Here is a 21,106-nt window from a genome sequence, read left to right on the forward strand (position 1 = left end):
TGGCTCTGGACTGTGGGAGTAAGCCAGAAAACCTGAACAGAATCCATACAGACACGGGCCTTTACCAGGTTAAATTCATGGATTCGGTTTGATTTCTAATTTTATTTTCTGTATGTTTGCTGTGTTTATGGAAGCATCAAGTCAAATAATGTTTTATAAACGTTATTGTGTTTTCGAGCTCATATTCAAATTTTCATTGGATGGATGTAGTGAAGGAAGACATGCACATAGTTGGTGTGACAGAGATGGATGCAGATGGTCCGCTTTGGCGACCCCTAAAGGCAGCATGAGAAAATAAAAAATAAAAAAGCAAAACTAATTGAGGAACAAGACAGAGCAAACACCAAAATGGCATTAATTTAAAAAGCTGTGATATTGTGACATAATCTTGATTCATTAGCACCATTTCTAATAAGTGTTTGCAATTTGTCTGCACATGGAAATAAAAACCTTGCAAAAAAGACACCATTCAAAAAAAAAGACATTTATTTTGTGGCCATAGTGTCATGTAGCATCTTCACTTTGAAATATAAATGTATCCACTCATTAAATATCCAAAATAAATTTATTAAAATTTAGAAATACATTCATGTACAGCATGGGTGTACCCAGTGATATATCAATGCTGATCAGGTGTTTAACAGCAGAATGCATTTTATGTATAATGATAAACACATGTGAGGCCTTATTTTAGCATTAGAAACAGTGTCAGTTGAAGTGAGCGTACTGATGCCCTTTAATGCTCTGTACAGCATGAATCAGTCAGTACTGAGAGTCAGTGCAGCCGACAGCAGGTCTCTGTTCTCTCGCTTGCAGCTTCATCGATCATCGCTTATACTTCATGACGGCTTCGGCTGGAATGAGAAAGAACATCATTAGAGCTTAACACACTAACGATCAGCTACTACAGCTTTCTATAAATAATTACATATGTATATTAAAGCTGTAGCAGGGAGGCCAGATTGCTTGAGGCACTTTGCTTTTGCACTGTAACGAGCTACATTTAGAGGATAAGCATGCCATCTAAGGGCTTAAAATATTACCTAAAAACGTACCAACACCATATCTGAATGTGCTAAACAAGCCCAAAAATATATAACTGTGATAACACAAGATGCTTTTTTTTCTCTCTGCCTCTTCTCAGACAGACAGAAACAGCTACAGACAGACAGCATGTGTCTTGCCGCTGCTGCACACTATATCTTAAGTAAATACATGTCAAGGTTCATTCATTGAAACCAAATATAACCCCAGTTTAAAAAGTAGATGGGAGTGTGTTATGTGAAATATAAATAAAAACAGATTCTTATGATTTGGAAATTTCAACTTAAACACATATTTTATTCACAGTAGAACACAATAGATAATGAATCTTTAAACTGAGCAGTATGGGGTTTAGCATACTGGATGGGAGCACATGTTGCTCTAAAACAGGGGTGGGGGAAGTCCAGGCCTCAAGGGTGGTCAGGTGTGTTGACCAGGGTGATATCTAAAGCCTGCAGGACACTGGCCATTTAGGCCTGGAGCTCCCCCACCCCTGCTCTAAAACCTGTATGTATTTTCAGCATTAATGCTGCCTTTCTAGATGCGCAAGCTACCAATTCCATGGACACTGATGTGCCTCCATACCATCAGAGATGCAAGCTTTTGAACGGAGACCCTTCACCTTCAGAGTAAAGGTTGCACTACTGTAATGGAACTGGTTGCAGCAGTAAAGATGGAATTTTACTTTGAAAGTGAAAGTTCTCCATTTCCATTTTGTGTTGCACTTTTTAAGTTTCACTGCAGCTCGGTCAGTAGTTAGCAACACTTATCAAACAAAATCTCATCCCTGCAAGTCCATGTGCTAGCAACAAGAATAATCATGAAGAGATTTTTAGTGCAGATCCTTCATTGTGAGTGTGTCATCTAGCAACTACTCGCCAATCAGGGAGGGGATACACATTTTTCCCTAGTGACCATTGGTTGGCCAATCGGTCTCTAGGCCTGGGTGAGTGAGGCCTTAAAAAACTGAGGTCCAGAGAAGGTGGCAGTGTTTTTGAAGCATAAATTTTTTTTTCTTTACAAAGTAAAAGGAAAAAGGCAAAATTGCATTTTTGCATGCAGCAGTGAGAAAACCATAAAGCGCGACCAGAATCATGACTGGACCTAAAGATAATGGTCATGCAATATAGGTTTTCAGCCTCGTCCTCTTCATACAGAGTCTTTTATAACATTTTGTTCTGTGAATGAAAAATTCCTCAAATTCTTTGCAGTTGCAGTCTTTCAAGTGTTTGACTAGTTCCAATCCCCTTATAGGGATTGGAAACAATCCCAACGATAGATTAAATGGTCAATAATGGATTAACTGGTCAATAATGGATTAAATAGACAATAAACAGTATTTTAAACTATTTACTGTCATCACTCTCCATCAGATGTTTGTTTTACAGCATTACACAACTTTTCCAGTCATTTAATCCCCCTCGCCCAACTTTTTTGAAATGTGTTTCTGCCATTAAATTCAAAATGAGCAAAACCCAACACATTTTCCCAGTTTCAACATCATAGATAAGAGATAAGATTTAAAATTTGTGCAAAATATGTCATTCTGCTTTTACTGATAATTTCCACAGTGTCCAACACTTTCTGTAAAATGGGGTGATGGTTATGGGTTGTGCCTGTGGAGGATTAAATAGTGGCCATGTTAGTTAATGGAGTTCAAGTTTTCAAGTTCAAGTTCAAGTTTTCCTCTGAATACAAAGAAAAATAATATGGAAAATTGGGCACCAGCATATTTAAAGCACACTGAAGTCTTGCTTACTGGTATAATCCTGGGGTGACATGGGTCTGGACAAAACCTTCCTGAGCGCTTCCAGCCACTCCCTCTGGTCCCTCTCCTGCTCGCACATGAAGACAAACTGTCGCTCAGGCGTTTCCACCATCAATCCGCACTTCCACTTGTTTCCCCGGGCGTTCAGCGGGACGCACTCCTTAACCGAGTAACCTTTGCACTCTGTGCCGATAAAAATGGCCCCTAGCTCCTCTGCATCCTACAACAAGAAAAAGCACGTGACTCACATACTTCATAGGTGTACAGTGTGGGGTTAGAGCGAGATTGAAAAAAGAGGTAGTGTCCTCACCAGATAGCCTTTGAAGTAGAGCAACTTCCTGTTTTGAGAGTCTAAAATGAACCACCTCCTTTTGAATGACTCTGTTTGCTGCGTACAAAATAAAAGAAAACATTTGATTTAAAAAATAAAATGTGCATTTGAAAAATGTGCTCATCCGACTTCATTTCCTCAAAACCTTCTATCGCAGAAACTGATTCTTAAAAAATAAAAAAGATTCGAGCTGCACGCACATGTGAGTCAGAGTCTAAAAGAGGAACAGAGACACATTCAGATGTACTGATCACACATAATGTAGTCACAAACAACTTTGCTGGTGAGTGTGAGTAAAAATCAAAGTAGAAGAGAAATAATATGGGCGTGCGAATGACGCTCGAGTGACTTCAGTGAGCTCACCGTAGGCCCCGTCTTTTCCATGTAACCCTCTTTGAGGTAGTTTCTTGTTATCATTGGTAACAGCTGATGAAGACACAAGACAGTAAACATGTCAAATACTAAAATGTACAAGCTAAAAACTGACATACAGCTGGCTTAAAATGAAATAGTTTGACACTTACTTCTTCATCGCTTCCTGTCGGGTAGGCCGTCTTCAAGTACGCATAGCGAGCGGCTCGAATCGCGTTGTACCATGTGACTATTTCCTGAAGTAAAGCAAAAACAAAAACTTTGAGCTTCTATTAGAACCACAAAATAACATATGAGACCTACCAGGTGTTAATATTGATGCTATAGACCAGGGGTGTCAAACTCAAATACACAGTGGGCCAAAATTCAAAACTGGAACAAAGTCGCGGGCTAACGTTAATATTTATTGAAATATATTTATTCCTCCAGATATAAGAATGAATCTTTTCTTATGGACTCAAACAAGTTTTGCTGAAAAACTGAATATGGAACAAGCAAAGCTTAATACTAAACAATATATATATTAGCTGTATAATACCAGTAGGCCAGCTCTAATAGTAATTTGGTATGGCTTTGCGGGCCAAATGTAATTAAGCTGCGGGCCAAATTTGGCCCACGGGCCAGAGTTTGACACCTATGCTATAGACGATCATGTCGACTGACTTCAGAACGCTCGTGATAAACGTAGAGGTTCCTGGTGTGATCCCCGTCTTGGTAGGTGATCTGCAGTCCGTTAGGATGATTGATCTTCTCTGGCTGAAAGGTGGCGTTCAGGTCCTTGATGGATATTACAGCTTTGGGGCCTTTAGACTCCTGTAACAAATACACAAGGGCAGTTCAGATTTGGAGGCTTTGTGCTGCTGTTTTTACACTTGTCTGAGCCATGCTGGCTGCAAGTGGTGATCACCACAGGCGCATAAAAAGTGAAGGATCCCTGGTTGAAGCCCAGAGGGAGGCATAACAGGAAGGCATCCAGTTTATACAGCTGTTGTTGCTGGGAAAACTGGATCAATGTCACTTAGATCGAAACTGCTCAGCATCAGTTGGAGCACAAACATTCATGATGCCCAGAGGATGAATCCAAATTACTTTAGTGATCTTCTCACTTTCCCTTTAGTTCTTTTTAACTTTCTTTTACGTTTATGAGACCTATAGTGAAACGAATTGCGTTAAAACTCTTCTGAAACTCTACACCTTAACCGCCATTATCACAGCTGCTCAGGTTTATTTGTGGCGTTGACCAGTTGAATAGGCTTATGTCATAGGCTCCACATGGATTCAGTGCAGATGCAAATAATATAGATAAGGCCCCGTAATGTGTAAGGGACACCTCATGTGTGCAACTTTTTATTATTGCTGCTGTTATCTTGTTGTGAGCCAGTTATTACCCTGATTTTCTGCAATAAAAATCATCCAAGTTTATGAATTTCAGATGGAAACATCCACCATATATCGAAGTGAAATTAGTCAAATAAATCCTAAGATAAGACTATTGCTTCCACAGTGTGTCTTTTATCCCATTTCCCTCCTTTTACCTTAGCTGGCCATAGCAGATGGCTGATTATGGTAATAACCTGATAATCAGATAAGCATCTGTGGACGAGTACCAAAAATCTCCTTGTTTGACCTTTAGCGGTAAAACTAAAACCAAATTAGCTGAATTTCCTCCGATAAATGGTGAACGTCTGCCTTTATAGTTGCTGGTGTATGTGAAGCTATAGGAAACTGATTGACTGATTCTAAAGTGGCTTTTCTGCTTACAATAGATCTTTGAAGAAACATTTGAAGCTGTGTGTGCAAAAGATAAACAAAGAGCTTAGATACAAGATAAAATTTCTTCAACATAAGCAATGATTACGCCATAATAACTACACATCTTGCAGTATTTAAGGGTCATCGCTCTTGGTGATTCATGTTCTAGCGGGTGGTGTAACTGTGTCAAAGCTGTAGGGAACTCACATCTTCTTTGTTGTAGTAGCTCAGGGTGAATTCTCTCTCCGACAGCACAAACTTTCTCTTCAGAAACTGTGTGTTGTCTTTGCCTTTCTTCAACAGTATTCCTTCATAGAACCCTAGTATGAATCCAAGAGAGTCACAGGGGAATAAGAAAAAAGGTTTCACTTAAAATGAAAACCTTCTGGTTGCTCAAAGAGACCGTGGCTAGATTTCACTTCCTGGATGGTTCATTGTGCAAAGAACGGGTTTTTCTGGCACAGTTCTGCATGCAAAGAACAGGTTTTCCTTTACCCCTATACTGACAAGAATGTAAGCCCCAAAGAGTCCATAAGTAAATCGTTAAAAAAGTCACCTGTGGTGTATGGCAGCGGTGGATACTTGGTGTCTCCTGTGAACTCCTTCCTCTCGTATTTAGCACGGATCCACTGCTCCCTGAGGATACTGTGGATCACAGTGAAAATATAAAAGTATTCACAGTTCAATAGCAAAGTGCTCTTATAAAAACCTGGATCATTGAAGCTTGATTTAGCAGCAGAAATTCATCTATATTTCACTTCTACAGCCAGAAGCTCTCACTTCTCTACTTTGTGGCTCTGCCTTGTCAGCAGTCTGGTATTACACATAAATGATTCTGCCATGGCGACAGAGGTTGGTAAATATCATCATCCTGGAAAAGACCTACTTGCAGTCTTCCCGCTGGGGTCGATAGTAGTACGGTGGGACAGCTTTCTCATATTGAGCCTGGGCCCTGGCATTGCCATTGGATTTCATGAACTTCCGTCCCCCAGAATAAAAACACACACACACACATTAGGATTACACACAGACACAGTCTGATACAGCAAAAATAGAGGTGGGTGACTGATAAAACAGTGATCACCTCTACTAGTTTGTCCTCCCAGAAGTCCAGCCTGATAGATTTGACATGGCTGGACAGGCTGCGGTGGATCCCGGAGCAGTTCAGACACACAAAAATTCCCAACTTGTAGGAGGCCCAGTCTGGTTCTGGGAGAGGTGAGAAGAAGAGACATGAGTCAGATAAATACTTCTTCCTGCCACTCTATTAGGAGGTTAAGAACATATACAAAATCTAATCAATCATTTAAGATTTCCACTGAAATCTGTAAATGTTTAGTTCACAATTAGGCTTCATCTATGCCCGGGAAAGTAACTTTTTGAGTTTTTAAGTATTAAGTTTTCAAGTTCAAAAACAGGAAACCCTTTTTAGCCCCTCAATGTCAGCCCATCACCAAGCTTTAGTCGTGATGGACATGCTTCAGGGTGCACGCGTTCATGCAGAGCAGCAGTCTTTTCAAGCCTCACAAATAACATTAACAAACCGGTTAAACTGCATGAAGATAAATCAAAATCTGAATATCTCGAGGCCTCTGAGTAGTACCCGCATATCAAATTCGGATCCGCGCCTCACTTTATTTCGATAACAAACGTACCAACGTTTATATATTTGCTTACCGGGCTCGCCGCAGTCAGCGCACCGGCTGTTGTCTGACTGTTTCACCAGTTCCAGTAAAATCTTTTTGTTCCGCTCACGGTTTGCCATTTCTCTGCACAGTCAGGCTCATACACTGATGGATCCCGCGGTTGAACTTGAGCGTGGCGGTCACATGGTTCGACAAACAACAAAAGGCGACTAAGAAAAAAATTAAAAAGAAAGAAAAAGTGGAACTTGCGACAGAAGAGTTTTGGATGTCTCAACGCGAAGCGGACCGCCTCCCCCTGGAGCGCGTCCAGCTGCGAGCTTGTCACAGAGGGTGCTCCCTTTGATTTTTTTTTTTTTTTTTTTTTTTTTTTTTTTTAAATAAACAATGCACCTTTGTGCACAGAGCACTCCTGCTGCTCTCTGTGATGAAGGTAAAGAGGAAACTAACCACAAACCGGTCTGCCCGCCGCGCAGATGCGAGCACATCAGCGCGCTGCTAATTTACACGGAAGTCTGGTGCTAAACTTAGCAGATTTATGACACCTTTAGGCTTGTTTGGATGCTAAACGTTTATTGCTGTGTAAGGAAATCCCCACTGTGGTGAAGAAAGTGTCCATATTTAAAGCATTAAAGACAGCAAAATGACTGATGATGTCACAGTAAGCTTTGGATCAAGAGCTGCACGTCTTTATTAACTGTATGAACCAAAATAATAATAAAAGAAATAAATCAGTGACAATTTACACAAATACAGAAGCAAGATTTATTTTACATGTTAATCTCTTACAGGTGGTGTACAGCATGGAGTGCGTGAAGTCGGTTTTTGTTTTTTGTTTAATTCCTTTAATTGTAAGTTATTGTGCAGAAAGATGTGCTGGCTGTGGACATCTGAAGCTGCCAGACATGCATGTGCACTTCGATTCAGTAACTTACAAATCATATTTTGCACACACCCACACACGAGGGACCCCAGGGGCTTAGTAAGAAGAAAAAAAAATTCTACTTCATAAAAACAGCACTTTGCAAAATAAAAACCACCGATATGCATCCCTATAGAGCACTACTGTACAAAAATATAAAGATGACAAAATTGTAAAATTTTTAGTTTTTAGAGCACCAAAAGATGACACAAGTGAGGTTAGTTAGTTGTCCGTCCTTTAGCTCAGATTAAATCTTTACTGTTCAGTCGCCTCTATGTTGGTACCAATGTGGAAGCGGTCCTCTGTGCTCATGCGCCTCTGACCGTGTGCTCTGTCACCATCTCAGAGGATGACACACACTTATTTATATCTGTACACCAGTCCTTCTGAGAGCCAGAGAGTACTTATTGAAGGCCTGTGTGTGACTGTGGAGTCCAGTCTGGTCGTCTTTGTTGTTTTAGGGGAAATCTTCAGCGAGCAGCTGTAGAGTCCTTTTTTCGAGACCCAAGTGGATCGCGTCGAGGTAGTGCAGAAACCTGGAGGAGGCGGAAAATAAATAGCTCAGCATTATCTGTGGACTCATATAAATGACTTGCATTAATGCACCACATTTTATTTTATTTATTTGTAGCCTCATATTCAAATGTGACAAAATGAAACCTCACTATCACCACGGTCATCTTTACCACATCCTGCCAACGGTTTAAATCCAAACCCGCCACCGCTGACCGGCTGAAGGAGCAGCAATTCTGTCCTCACCTTCGCTTAACTTTGCCTTGCTCCTTAAGCTTCTCGGATCTGCAGATGCAGCGCATGATTGGTAAATAGTCCAGAGCAGCTGGTGGACTGTTGCCAAGAGTACCAAGCACTCCTTTCAGCATCAGACTCTCCATCATTTCTCTCCTCCGCTCAACCAACCTGGAAAGCAACACCGGACATCAACGTCAGCTAAAACCATTGAAACTACTTTTACATGTTTGTTGGGCAACGTGGCATTTTCTCAGGGTCCAAACTCACTGTGGCTCTGAGGGCCCGTCTTGTGTGAAGCTGAAACATTCCCGATGAGCAGCCACGGGGAGGCTGAGCTCTGCTGCAGCCTCTTTGGCCAGCTCCCCTTCCAGCTGTCGTGTTCTCTCCAAAGCCTCCTCTGCCGATACCCGGAACTTGCGGAAGCTCAGAGCCTCGACCGCCGCCTGGATCTCCAGGCCAGTTGCTGTCATCAAGCTCCCTCTTTCGGTCTCCACACTTGACTCGTCTGTCATCCCATCTTTTATGACCACACTTACAGATGACAGACCTCTGTGACTGTCAGCCCTGTCGAGCAACGAGTCCATGTAGGACATGCTGTCTAAGAAGTCTGATATTGATTCCAGACACTGTGACACTGGGAGGCTTTTTAAGCGCTCCTCAGGAGTCAGCGGCTTCCTTTTAGCCCTTTCTGAAGCTTTGACTTTCTCTTTGGCCTGAGGAGCGTTCAGAGGCTTACAGAGAGAAAGAAATCTATCTTCTGAGTCTGAGTCTGAGTCAGCTCCAGCTTGGTCAGGTAGTCTCCTCTTGTTCTTCCTCATCCTGTTAGACATTTTGACTGGACTGTTGCTGTCTGAGCAATCAGCTGACTCTGTCGATAGCAGCGTGGATGACGGTTGCTCTTTCGGACTGGCAGAAGGCTGGTCTTGCGATACAGAAGCGCACTGCTCTGGGTTGCGGGTAGAGGTAGTCAGATGTGTGAGCGGCAGAGGTAAAAGGATCTCCATGTTCGAGTAGAGCAAGTCGACTCCACGTCGTTTGCAGTCCGTCAGCAGCTCCCAACAACCCGGCTCCTCCACCAGACTGTGGCTCTGCAGAAACAACACACACTCAGTCATACTGGACACGCTTAACTCCAGCTCAGCTCAAAGTGCTGTGCGAGTCCTGCAGGACTATAAATTTTTCCTCCTGTTAAAGCCAGACATTATTCAAAGTGTGGGGCCATATAAGCGTCCAATACTACTCTTCAAAATAAAATTTTCACCCCTTTAAACACAGCACATCATTCTCCTTATTGTCACGATTGATGATTTCGCTCAGGAAATCATCAATCGTGGAGGCGATACGAGGCGAGGTGATATGAGGAGCTGCTGATATGTGACCCAAATGTAAACAAAGGACTTCAACCGTTGCAAGGTGCTCTCACTTTCGGCACTCCATATGAGAGGAGGAGCAAACAGGGGATGGAAATTATTGATGTGGTTGTGTGGTAGCTGGTTACAAGGCACAACATGTGAGGTAGAAATATATTTTTCTGTTTTATTACGTGAAAATATTGTGCATCTCCTGAAGAGTTTTAAGGTTATGTTACTTAGGAAGTGTGTCATCACTGAGAGCAGCTTATTGGAAAAGAAGGATGAAGGATTTTTATTTACTGACACTTTTAACTGCAGCGTCCTGCAAGCATCGATACGACAGTCTGCGTTTCTTCCTATATCGTCCACTCCTTGATTTCACAAAAACATTTTTCCCTACTGGAATCAGAGATTCCTTTGGTGTAATTTAATGTTAGATCACAGAACGATGTCCAACCTACTACTAATTCATGTTTCTGTTTGTCACTGCAGCCAAATTACCTGTATGAGATTTTAATAATATTGACTAAGTCCACACTACAGATCAGGGGTGTCAAACTCATTTGAGTAAGATCAAAGTTTAAAACTGCCCTTTCTGTCAGTGTACAGAGATTTAACTACACATTTAATCCCTGAGTAATCTGCATTTCAACAGAAAGAAATCTGTCACTGCGACTCTTTGGGCTTACATTTTAAGAAGTAAATGTGTAAACTTATAGAAATCTATTATCTCATTACTTTAATGCAGGATGAATGGCCACAGGGAGCTCTTTATCAGCAGGAAAAGCTACAAAATGCGTGTAATGCAATTAAAAGTCTGACATTTCTGTTCTGCTTCACACTTTAGTTACAAACTAATGTGCACAGTTAATGTGCTTTTATTTGATAGTGTATTTCCATACATCTAAAATTAACTTGAAAGAATGAGCAGCCTGAAGGTGAGTAAACTTTCGGTGCCCCTCGAGTGACAGGAATTGTTGCCTGAGTACCAGAGCCACGATCCATCAATAGACGTGACTGCCTGTTATGCACTCTGCATGGTAAATAAATAATTTACCTTGAGCAGCTCCAAAACGTCTCTCTCTTGTCCATTATTGAGCAGGCCTAGCTTGCTCTCAGTGCAGCCAGTGTCACAGGGAGGCAGGGTGGATTTGACTGCTGCCTCTTCAGGTTCTGGCTTTACTTCAGTTTCTAATAAAATGAGGGAGAAAACACTTTTAGAGCGAGTCACAGCTACAGGAAATTATTTTATTATGCAAAAACAGAAGGTATTAAAGCTCAAACTGTCCCTGATCATCTTCTTACCATTTTTGCCCGTCGGCACTAAAGGCCTTGCCCCATGGCGGCCGCCTGCACTGCGAGTCCAGAACTGCAGCTGCAGCAAACTCTGCCTGATGTCGCAGCTGTTGAGTCTGAGCAGAGACCGGATGTCCGCGGGGTCCGTCCTCATGTCCTCAGCCAAACACAGCAGCTGCAGGTAACTGCTCACGTTCAACTGTAGCAGGAAAAAACCAAACAAACAAAAAACCAGACATGAATGCTGGGCTGAATGACTCCATCAGAGCCGACACAATCAGGTCGAACAACCTTCCACTCACCAGAGATGGGGCCTTGAAATGTATCTCCTCAAAGGTTCCATCAAACATGCTGCTGAAAGCCGGATCTACAAAAACAAACATCATTTAAACTCAATATGCAAACAGTAGATAAACACACCATTAGCACAGGCCACACTGAAAGACTAACCGCTGGTCGTGAGGACGACTGGCCTCTTAGTCGTCGTCATGAACGTCTTGATGGCAGCTAGAAATCCAGAGTCCTCGTCAAATATAACATCCACTTCTTCAAACAGGATGAGCGACGTTGGCGTCTTCTTGCTCTGTTCTTCGCTGCCCTTCTCTTTGGAAGCTGGTGGTGATTTCACAGGAAGGACAGCCTCATTGGCTTTCCCAACTTTCTTGGAAGCAGCTGGAAGAAGAAATGAAAGAATCAAGTCCCCAATTAAAACCCTTCATGCAGGTTTTATCATCAAAGAAGATTAAAATTTACCCGTCTGCTTACCTTTTGTAGTGTTTAGTGGCTCCTTGGTGCTGGACGCCGCTGTTTTAAAGAATTTAGCTAAAGAAACTGGAGTCAGGCTTCCTTTTTTAACACCTCTGGGCGACTGCGGTTTCCTGGGGGAGGAAACCACCCTGCGAGGGGAGTTCAGCTTTCCTGAAAGACATGGAAGACGATCAGAGAGTCATCTTGTAATATTCTCATGCAGATTGTGCAGAATGTAAAATTTAAAAAAGAGAGAGTGATATTTTCACATACTTGGAGAAGATCCAGGCCTGAGAGAGCCGGTGCTGCTGCTCGTGCCATAGCTGTTGAAGTATGTGGGTTTGTGGGCATTGACCCCCTGACTATCCACCTGATGTGACTGAGTGGCTTCTTTCAGCTGGGACAGAATAAGACGACCACTTCGCTGCGATGAAGCATTCACCTCAAACACCTGAAGAGACAATTTAGGAACTTAAGTTATCCAGGTATCCATCGAGCAAACGCATCGCATCAGAGTCACGTGACACATCTGTACCTTGAAGCCCAGCTCCTGGGCACAAGCATACACTGCAGCAGTCTTTCCTACTCCGGTGGGTCCTGTGATCAGCACTGTGTTACACAACATGTCCTCTCCATCCTGGAAGTCGTCATCTACACCGTCCCAGTCTGAGTCTGGGGATTTAAAAAAATCCATAGAGTTATAACAAACATGCAGCTAAAAGTAGTAGTTAAGATTTTTATTGTTGTTCTTATCTCTCACCATAGCTACCGTCCTCTTTTTTCTTCTCCTTCTGCTTTTTTCTTTCTTCTCTGTCAGCACGGAGTTTCCATTCTTTCAGCCAGCTAGCCGAAAAAGAATATATAGAGTCAGTATTTGATCTCCATACAGTGCAGATTTGTTTTTTTAAATGAGAGGCACAGCATTATAAAAACGAGTCATCTACATCTGCATTTCCTCACCTGTGCAGCCTCCTCACTGAGGCGGTGTTGCCTATGATGTCACTGGAGTGTTGTGGTAGATATTTGTCAGTCCAGAGCACGTCCTCCTTCACCACATCTGTAGGAAAAAACAAACAAAAAAAAAATACACCAGACTGAGTTTCAGATTTTAATCTGAGGATTTATATTTGCAATTACTGTTTTTCTTTTGTTGGCCAGTTGGGGGCAGCATAGAACAGGCTGTAAAACAAACTTCATCTCAAAAGCGGATAAATACTGATATATACTGAGAAGAACTACAGACTCCTTTAAGGTAACAGCAGTGATTCAAACACATACAGAAAAGCTACTAAACCTTTTTTCCCAGTGTGCTCTCCTGAAAGCAAGTCCTCTACTATGCACACGCTGTCATCGTCAGGTGGGATGGGAGCAGGATGGAGCGGAGGCTTGGTTTTCTCTGTCGCCTCTTCCTCCTCTCCTCGCCTGGATCTCTGAGATCGTCTTGTACGGCCTCCACACTTCGTTGGCTCTGCTGTGGAGACGTTCTCCTCTGAATGGTTGGATCGACGCTTTTTAGCCACCTTTGCCGTATTTTCTCCTTCACTCGTTCTTTTCCTCTTCCCTCCCGCTGGTTCAGCTGCATCTCTGGTCGCAGCCTCTTCTTCTGAGAAAGTAAAATTCAGTATTTGGTCAGGATAATTCAGGACAAGCACATTTGTCCCATTTTCACTCAAACAAGGCGAACATTAAATACAGTCAAAAGGACTAAGCAGACTGTCTTTTTACCCTAAAAGACACAGCCACTGCAGTTTAACACGTGTCCTTGCACTTATCTGCTTATAGACACTGACCTGAGTGTGTAAATTGCTTCTGATGGTCAGCGCGTTTCTTCAGGAAGCGAGCGATAAACATCTGTGCAGGGAACTGAGGGTTGCTGGTGCTGAACTCCTCAACTAGAAGCTGACGAACACTTTCAGAGATCTCAGGTCTCCAGCCTGAACCCTGGAACCAAAACAAGTACACTCTTTATTTATCCCAGTACAATACAGCCAAAAGGGGGTTTTAAGCTTGCATTTTTATATAAACATCCTTTATTTTTTAAATATAACATTGTTATTATACATGTGCCTTTAGATGGGAGGGATTAAAGCTGGATATTAAGTGATGGGTGTTGAGGATCAGGTTATTAAAACAGCGTACCCTTTTACAAAAGCTCCGACAGGCTGGTGCAGTCTTCACACAAAGCGAGCCACTGACTGCTGGCAGAGGTTTGGATGTTTGCCTCCGAAGCTCTTTTAGCTGACACAGCAATGAGGACTCGGGCCATGGCAGACTCCAGAGAGAGCAATCTGTCGGTATGCACAGAAATTAGGCTTTGCCTTAAAACTTCAGTGTGATATTTGATTACTGAATATGAATATGCTTACCGTTTGGTGGTTGCCTGGTGTGTGTCACTAGCTGAAAGGAGGAACAGGAGGCAGAGTACGCCTCCTTCGTGGCAGCAGTCTTGGCTATCTGTTTTTTAAAGGACTCGGGCAAACCGCTCTTCAGGAACTCTCTGCGCGCCCTGAACTGCTCATCATCCTGCGAGTTCTCCGAGCCCTCGCGGCTGCTGTCATCAAAGATGGAGATCACGGCTGACACCTTGCGAGCAGTCTTGTCTTGGCTGTGTGAGCCTACTCTGGAGACTTAAACAAAGAAAACACATATCTGTTAGAAGATATCATAAAATAAATCTATAAATTACAGTTTTAGTTAAGAGGAAACTATAAAAACTACCTGAAGAGGCTTTGCCAGGTGGGGCGGCTTTGCCCAAAACATCATTCAGACTGCGCAAAGGCTTCTGGGTTTTCATCTTTTCAGGTTCTTTGAGAGGAGAGGCAGTCTGGTCATCAACGCAGATGACAGAATCCTGACAAACACAAACAAACAAAAACACAGAGAGCCTTTTTTATGGTGTTGCATTTTAAGTTTTACTCCAGAAAGACTCATGAGGGCGACAGCGAGGTAATATTTAGGCCTGATGCATTAAGACTGATAGCTGTTCAGATTTTTATCAATTTGAAAAACATCTGGGTCAGTGGTGACTAATGACTGAGGGTTTATGTTTCAGGTGGAAAGTTATGGCATAGGTTTGAAATAACCGCCCCTCTGAAACCTCTACCACAGTCAAATGTTCTCCGAGTAATGTCTTATAAAGACCCTTAAGGATAAACTGAGTAAACATCCACAACATGACTGAGAAATAAATGTGTAGTTTAGTGTGTATTAACACATGTGTGTATTAGTTACGTTCGATTTTGTAGTCTCAGTAATCTGAGACCAGTCTGCCTTAGTTCTTGTTTACACAGTCACACAACACCACTCACTCATAGCCTCATCTTAACACACACTTCATCTTCCTCGCTTGCCACTGGCTCTACCTCATCTTCACAGTAGCTCCTCTTGATGGAAGTTCGCGATGAGCGCCTCAGAGAGCTCTTCTCCTCTAAAGTTTTTTTATTCTGCTGTATCACTTTGGCTTTTTGCACCAACCTCTTGGCCTGTTCTCTCTTCTTAGACTCACTCGATGTCTGAATAGGATGAATTAGAACAAGTCTTTAATTATCTTCACACCACAATTATGATGGTTTAGTATTTTTTCCCCAAGTTCACAAAATAAAAAATGCCATGCTTACTTTAGTAGGCAAAGACGCATTTATGCCTTCAGCCTTAGATGTGGAAACATTTTTACTGGATCGCGTAAATTTCATCCTAAACAAAAAAAGAAGAAGAAGAAAGAAAAAAAATTACACATTTTTTCCTCCCAGAAAACGCTACGTCCAGATGAACAGAATCAACTTTTGGAGAATTAGACATTTTTATTTTTATGTTAAAAATGGATAAGATCAGGAGGCAGATTAAAGAAAAAGCATGCATCACCTGATTGGACTCTCTTTATCGTCAGGTAGGCACATCAGCTCCGATTGAAAGATGCCATATTTGGACTTGCGGGTCTTTGGGGTAGACATCTTTATAGGGCCGTCCTCAGGATGAAGTAAAGCAGGAACATCAGTGTCCTTTGACTCTGTTTGAGTTTGTCTCCTGGTTTTTCTGAGAGGACTTGTTGGGGTGGTTTCAGGTGTTTTCTGCACTACGGCCTCCCGTCTGGATCTTCTCAGAGCTGGCATGGACGGAGATGTGGTGATGGGAGACTCTGGCCTTTTCTCCTCAACCTCAACAGTCATGTTTGGCGTTTCTTCCTCAGCAGCAGCAGGAGAAGCACTCACAGTCTCCTCTCCTTCTTTAGCTTTCTTTCCCCCCTTTTTAGCTGTTTTCTTCTTAGTGGCTTTCTTTCCTTGAGAGGGTTGAGATGTTTGCTGAACAGTCAGCAGATTTTCAGTTTCAGCTTCAGCAGCTTTATCAGCAGCATCCAAACTTTGCTCTCCTGGTTGCTTCTGCTTGCTTTGGCTCTTGACAGGCTTGGATTTGGAGCCGTCTGCAGTGGGCTTCTTAAAAGCGGCCATGAACTGCTTCCTCTCGACTTCACTGCACTTAGGAGTGGATTCGCTCTCGAGCACTGCCAGCTCTAGATCCTCCTCCTGGAGAACCACGTTGGATTTCCGTTTGGTAGTCAGAGAAGGAAGCTGGTGTCCAGCCTCTGCGAGAGAAGGTGAGAATCTCTCTGCAGGACTACGCCCGCCTTTTTTCCGGTTGAAGATGGAAGCCAACTTTCCCACTGCTTTGCTTGGTTCTTGTTTTGGTGAGACATGCACTTGAGCCTGGATGGTGACAGTTCGGGGTGAAACCTGAAATGATGGCGACTCCTTAGGAACCATGTTTTCTTCAGATTTAGAAATATCCAGCTCACCCAAGTTTGTTTCCTTTGTCTCAGTTTTTATTTTACGGTCATCATCTTTTACTTCTTCATCTTCTCTGTCCTCTTCAGCCTCATCCTGACTCTGACTCCGCACAAAATCCTCAAAGGAGATTCTTACTGTGCTGCTGTTCAACTGAGAAGACTCATCAACATTGACGTCCGTGCTTACATCACGGAGAGAGTTCTCAGTTTCTGCTTCTTTCTCCTCTGGCTCTGACTGCTGTGCCTCTTGTTGCTGCCTCTTCCTGGTATTTTGTGGTGTGGTTTTAACCTGTTTTGCTTCATACTTTAAAGGTACAATCGGAGACAACTCAATAGTGTTTAGTGCTGTTTTAAGTTCAACACATTTAGAACCATCTTCCTGATCATCATCTTTCTCAGCTTGCTCATCCGTGATAATCTTAGTGGCATTCCTCTCTGATGTTTCTGCAGGAATGCAGCTCTCAGCACTAAGCTGGGCCAGTAGAGCTGCTGTATCGCTGCCAAGGACTCCAAAACTTTTAACTGCATCTACAGCCTGGTCTTTGCTTTCATGCGATTCTTGTACAGTCACGCAACTTGACTCCTCGGTGGAACTGACACCTTCAGCCCCCACAAGTTTCCTTGCAGCTTTGCTGGTTTTTCGACCCCGTTTCTGAGAGAGCTGTTTCACAGTCTCCGCATTGGTGTGTTTTTCTGCAAAATGAGGCCTCCCTGCTTCTTTAGTTTGCTCTGGTGAGCTGGTTTTCACTTTAAAGGATGGAGTCATCTTGCGAAAGTAGTTCATGATGTTGTTGGAACGTGGAGGAGAGAAGGGTTTCTCCACAGGCTTAGGCACAGGAGAGAAATAGTTGGTGATTGTTTTGACAACAGGACTGCCACCATCTTTGCGAGATTTCTTGCAAGGCTGCAAAAGAAAGACAAATTTAATCAAAGATAAAAATGCGAGGCAGTTAAAAATAGTTGGTGCATTTGATGCGCTGCTCAAATCAGTGTCATAACACACCTGGCTGTCAAAGTCCTCAATGACAGAAGGCATAGCCACAACACCAGCCATTATCTGACGAGACCTAAAGCAGAAATAAATAAAACACTGTTACACACAACTCTGCAGAAGAACAGATCAGCAAAGACACATCAGAGATTCAGGTGAAAGGTGAACTGCTTTCCTTTTCCCAGAGACCCAGCCATCCTGTCACCTGACATTTTCTAATTTTCCCTCATACTGATTCCTGCCAAGGAGCCGTCTCTCCTCCTCTGTGACTTTACCATTTTTAGAGAAAATAATAACTAAAAGCTACAGGTGGGACTCACCAGACACTCCAAAATATGATATTATCACAATCTTTTTTATTTTTGCCGAGTATTTCATTGACATATATTGAGATCTTTGAACCTTTTGTTAACTGCAAATGATGTCCTCAAAGTTAAACTTTGTAAATATCCAATATTTACAATAACCAACAATAAGTCAGTGTTTATAAATTAGATAAATTAGACTATTTGCAAACCTTAAACGAGTAATGGCAGTCAGTCAAAGTCAGACTGACTGCAAAAAAGTTGCCTCCTACTAGGCAACCTGTGCAATCAAAATTGGTCGTGAGTGGGCAATCTTTAGTCACCACAAGTTGCAATCAGTCGCTTAATGTGAAAAATTCACTACAATCACCAGGCAGCGAGTCTGGTGGCAAGAAAAAAAGGACCCGGAAAAATAACACTGGGGAAAGGGGGGGGGGGGGGGGGGGGGAATGAAAATCAACAATTAAAATAAAGCTATGTGCAGGTTAGTTGTACTTTATATGATGCATCTGCATTCAGGTATGTCCTGGATGATTTAGCCGTTTTCCTTTTATTTTGTTGCGCGGATTACGAGTGTTTATTATGTTTTGACATTGTGATAAAAGCATGTGGTATTTACATTCAGAAATATTAATAATTACTTTAACACTAAGTGTATTTACAAGTGATAACACAAAGCCTTTCCTTTTCTTTAAAGCGGTGGTCTGTCAGCGATTTTTGTTAATGTCACGACAGCCAAGTAGAAGTTTTGCTAAAACACTGTCAGTATGAAAAAGCTAATAAACAGTAGGCTCACGTGTGTGTTACTTATGGTGTTTGCAAACAACAACTAAGCTGTAAAATGATTATTCCTGACATGGCGCCCAGGAACTTCCAGTTTTGTGCGACACAAGAGAGAGAAACCACGTAAACAAAGGAAACACTCACCGATGAAGCCGAACCGGAACTTGCTGCAAAGGTTTGTCATTCACGTCTACGACTGAGTGAACAAACAACTAAACATAAAATCATCGTGTGAGTCTGTTTGTTGCCAAAAGAAATATGTTACTGTAAAACAACAAGCTAGCTGTCTTCGCTAGATGCTAGTCTAAAAGCTTCCCACAGATCCCAGAAGTGCTCCAAATATTTGCCGGCGTGTCAGACAAGTATATAAGAAGGCAAAGTGCTAAAATGTTACACGGATATTTTCCGAACTACTCCGAAACCGAACCAAAGGTTCGTATTTCTTCACATACTGCAGCTGTTTCAATAGCGCGCCAGTTCGGTTGTGAATCAAGAGCGCGAAATATACACGACCTTTGGCATGGCGTCAGTCCACCAATCACAGGGAAGAAAACGCCTCCGTCATCAGCTGTCCTAGTCCGCCCATAACAAAGATGGCGTGTGGCGTCGCCTTTAACGGAGAGGTAAAATAACGACAGCTCCCTCTAGTGTGAGCATTTCACGTTTCACAAAATAAAGTTGCAGGACATTTTATCATCCATCCACGTAAAAACTATTAAAATATAATTTTTTCTGTAAATTACACTTATTAAGAGACACAAGCTAAAGCTAGTTGTTAAAAAATGGTTCCAAAATATTTAAAATACAAAATAGATCAAGAAGTTGTTTTTTCTTATGTTGTCGTCACATCAATATGTTAAAGATGAAGAATAATAAATATTTTTTTTCTTCCCCCAAAACATATCAGCAACCCTGTTACTGAAGCTCATTTAACCTGGATAAGGAAGAGCAAAACAATTCTATGACCTGAAAAGAATGATTGAGTCACGAGGAACCAGTTCACTTTGGTATATTTTGTGCTTATCCAGTCTTTTCAGACTCGACTGAGCGTCACTCTAACCTGTTACCCATACAACAAAAAGAAGGCAAATTAACTTCAAAGTTTCCTTCCTTTATTTATATAACTATATTCACCCAGACTTTCACAGCCTACTGTTCCACTGTCAGTAAGTTTTTCCAAGAAAACACTAATATTAGCACAGATTTAAAACCCTGTCACTAAAGAGAATAAACAAAAATTACAAACCTAGAAGTTGATCCTGTTTTCCTGGACTTTTTCAGTGGAAGAACCATTTCAATACTCATCCAAGTGAACTCTTCACTCTCAGTTGACTGCAGGTTTCCCCAACCTTTTAAACAGTATATTTGCATAATAGGTGAAACTAACAATGTCTAACAATGGGCAGTTTCATGATTGTACCATTGATTGACCATGAGTACCATTCAGAGAGTTGGGGAATGGACGCAATCACAGCATTGTAAGTTGGAGATAGAGGTACACTTAAGGGGCCTAGATATCTTTCCCCTTTCATGTAAATGAACTGTGTTACTCTCTGTCCCTCTGTTCCTCCCTCTCCAGGACGTCCACATCCTCCTCATTAAAGAAATGGCAACTGGCCTGTTAGTGTACATAGACTGGGGAAGTACAAATATATCTCTGGATCTCTTCTACAGCATGTTTTTGGTTCTGTCTTCCTTCTTTCACCCCAACCGGTCGCAGCAGACCCAGCAGGCCCTCCCTGAGCCTGGATCTGATGGAGGTTTCTTCCTGTTAAAAGGGAGGGGTTTTTTTTTTCCACCAGTCGCCAGTTCTTGCCAATAGGGGTCATATGATTTTTGGGGTTTCTCTGTATGTATTATTGTAAGGTCTGCCTTAAAATAAAAAGCACCTTGAAGTGACTGCTCTTGTGATTTGGTGCTGTATAAATACAATTTAAAAAAAAAAAGGATTTTTGAAGGGGCTATATATGTGAAATAAAGATATGTTTATGATTCTGCATTTTATATTATATTATATTATATTATATTATATTATATTATATTATATTATATTATATTCAACCGTTTCCTTCTTAGTCACTTAAAGTATGTTTATAAAACTGTTTATTGTTATTTATTTATTTTTACAATTTCTGCTTCCCTCTTGGCCAGATCTTTCTTTTTTAAAAAAAGACATTTTTTATGTCAATGACACTTTTTACCCGGATAAATAAAGGATATGTAAAAGTCTCTGCTAAAAACTGCAAGCAGCCTCTACCTTGTGCAGCAAA

The 21,106-nt window shown here is 41.9% G+C and overlaps 2 protein-coding genes across 3 annotated transcripts; both read right to left on the reverse strand.

The window, feature by feature from the left end:
- Nucleotides 1-452: 452 nt before the first annotated feature.
- adap2 (ArfGAP with dual PH domains 2) lies at nt 453-7,274 on the reverse strand. Its single transcript, XM_085156881.1, has 11 exons — nt 6,945-7,274; nt 6,352-6,476; nt 6,154-6,245; nt 5,824-5,912; nt 5,475-5,587; nt 4,179-4,328; nt 3,668-3,751; nt 3,507-3,569; nt 3,123-3,200; nt 2,804-3,032; nt 453-854 (listed from the first exon to the last, which is right to left on the reverse strand). The coding sequence occupies exons 1-11, from the start codon at nt 7,030-7,032 to the stop codon at nt 826-828; spliced, it is 1,140 nt and encodes a 379-aa protein (XP_085013007.1). The 5' UTR covers nt 7,033-7,274; the 3' UTR covers nt 453-825.
- Nucleotides 7,275-7,732: 458 nt separating this feature from the next.
- On the reverse strand, nt 7,733-19,357 carry atad5a (ATPase family AAA domain containing 5a). 2 transcript variants are annotated; one of them, XM_085156866.1, is made up of 22 exons: nt 18,981-19,357; nt 17,761-17,824; nt 15,839-17,661; nt 15,595-15,670; nt 15,340-15,489; nt 14,696-14,828; nt 14,344-14,604; nt 14,117-14,265; nt 13,768-13,918; nt 13,272-13,577; nt 12,938-13,034; nt 12,738-12,820; nt 12,513-12,649; nt 12,251-12,428; nt 11,996-12,148; nt 11,681-11,902; nt 11,533-11,597; nt 11,240-11,429; nt 10,992-11,125; nt 8,850-9,670; nt 8,592-8,750; nt 7,733-8,368 (listed from the first exon to the last, which is right to left on the reverse strand). In XM_085156866.1, exons 2-22 carry the CDS (start codon nt 17,809-17,811, stop codon nt 8,290-8,292), a joined length of 5,418 nt encoding a protein of 1,805 aa, XP_085012992.1. In that variant the 5' UTR covers nt 17,812-17,824; nt 18,981-19,357; the 3' UTR covers nt 7,733-8,289. The 2 variants fall into 2 exon arrangements, with proteins under 2 accessions (XP_085012992.1, XP_085012991.1); XM_085156865.1 differs by having other exon boundaries at nt 13,272-13,580.
- Nucleotides 19,358-21,106: the final 1,749 nt, after the last annotated feature.

This window comes from Neolamprologus multifasciatus, chromosome 4, assembly GCF_963576455.1.
Source record: "Neolamprologus multifasciatus chromosome 4, fNeoMul1.2, whole genome shotgun sequence".
Classification (NCBI taxonomy): domain Eukaryota; kingdom Metazoa; phylum Chordata; class Actinopteri; order Cichliformes; family Cichlidae; genus Neolamprologus; species Neolamprologus multifasciatus.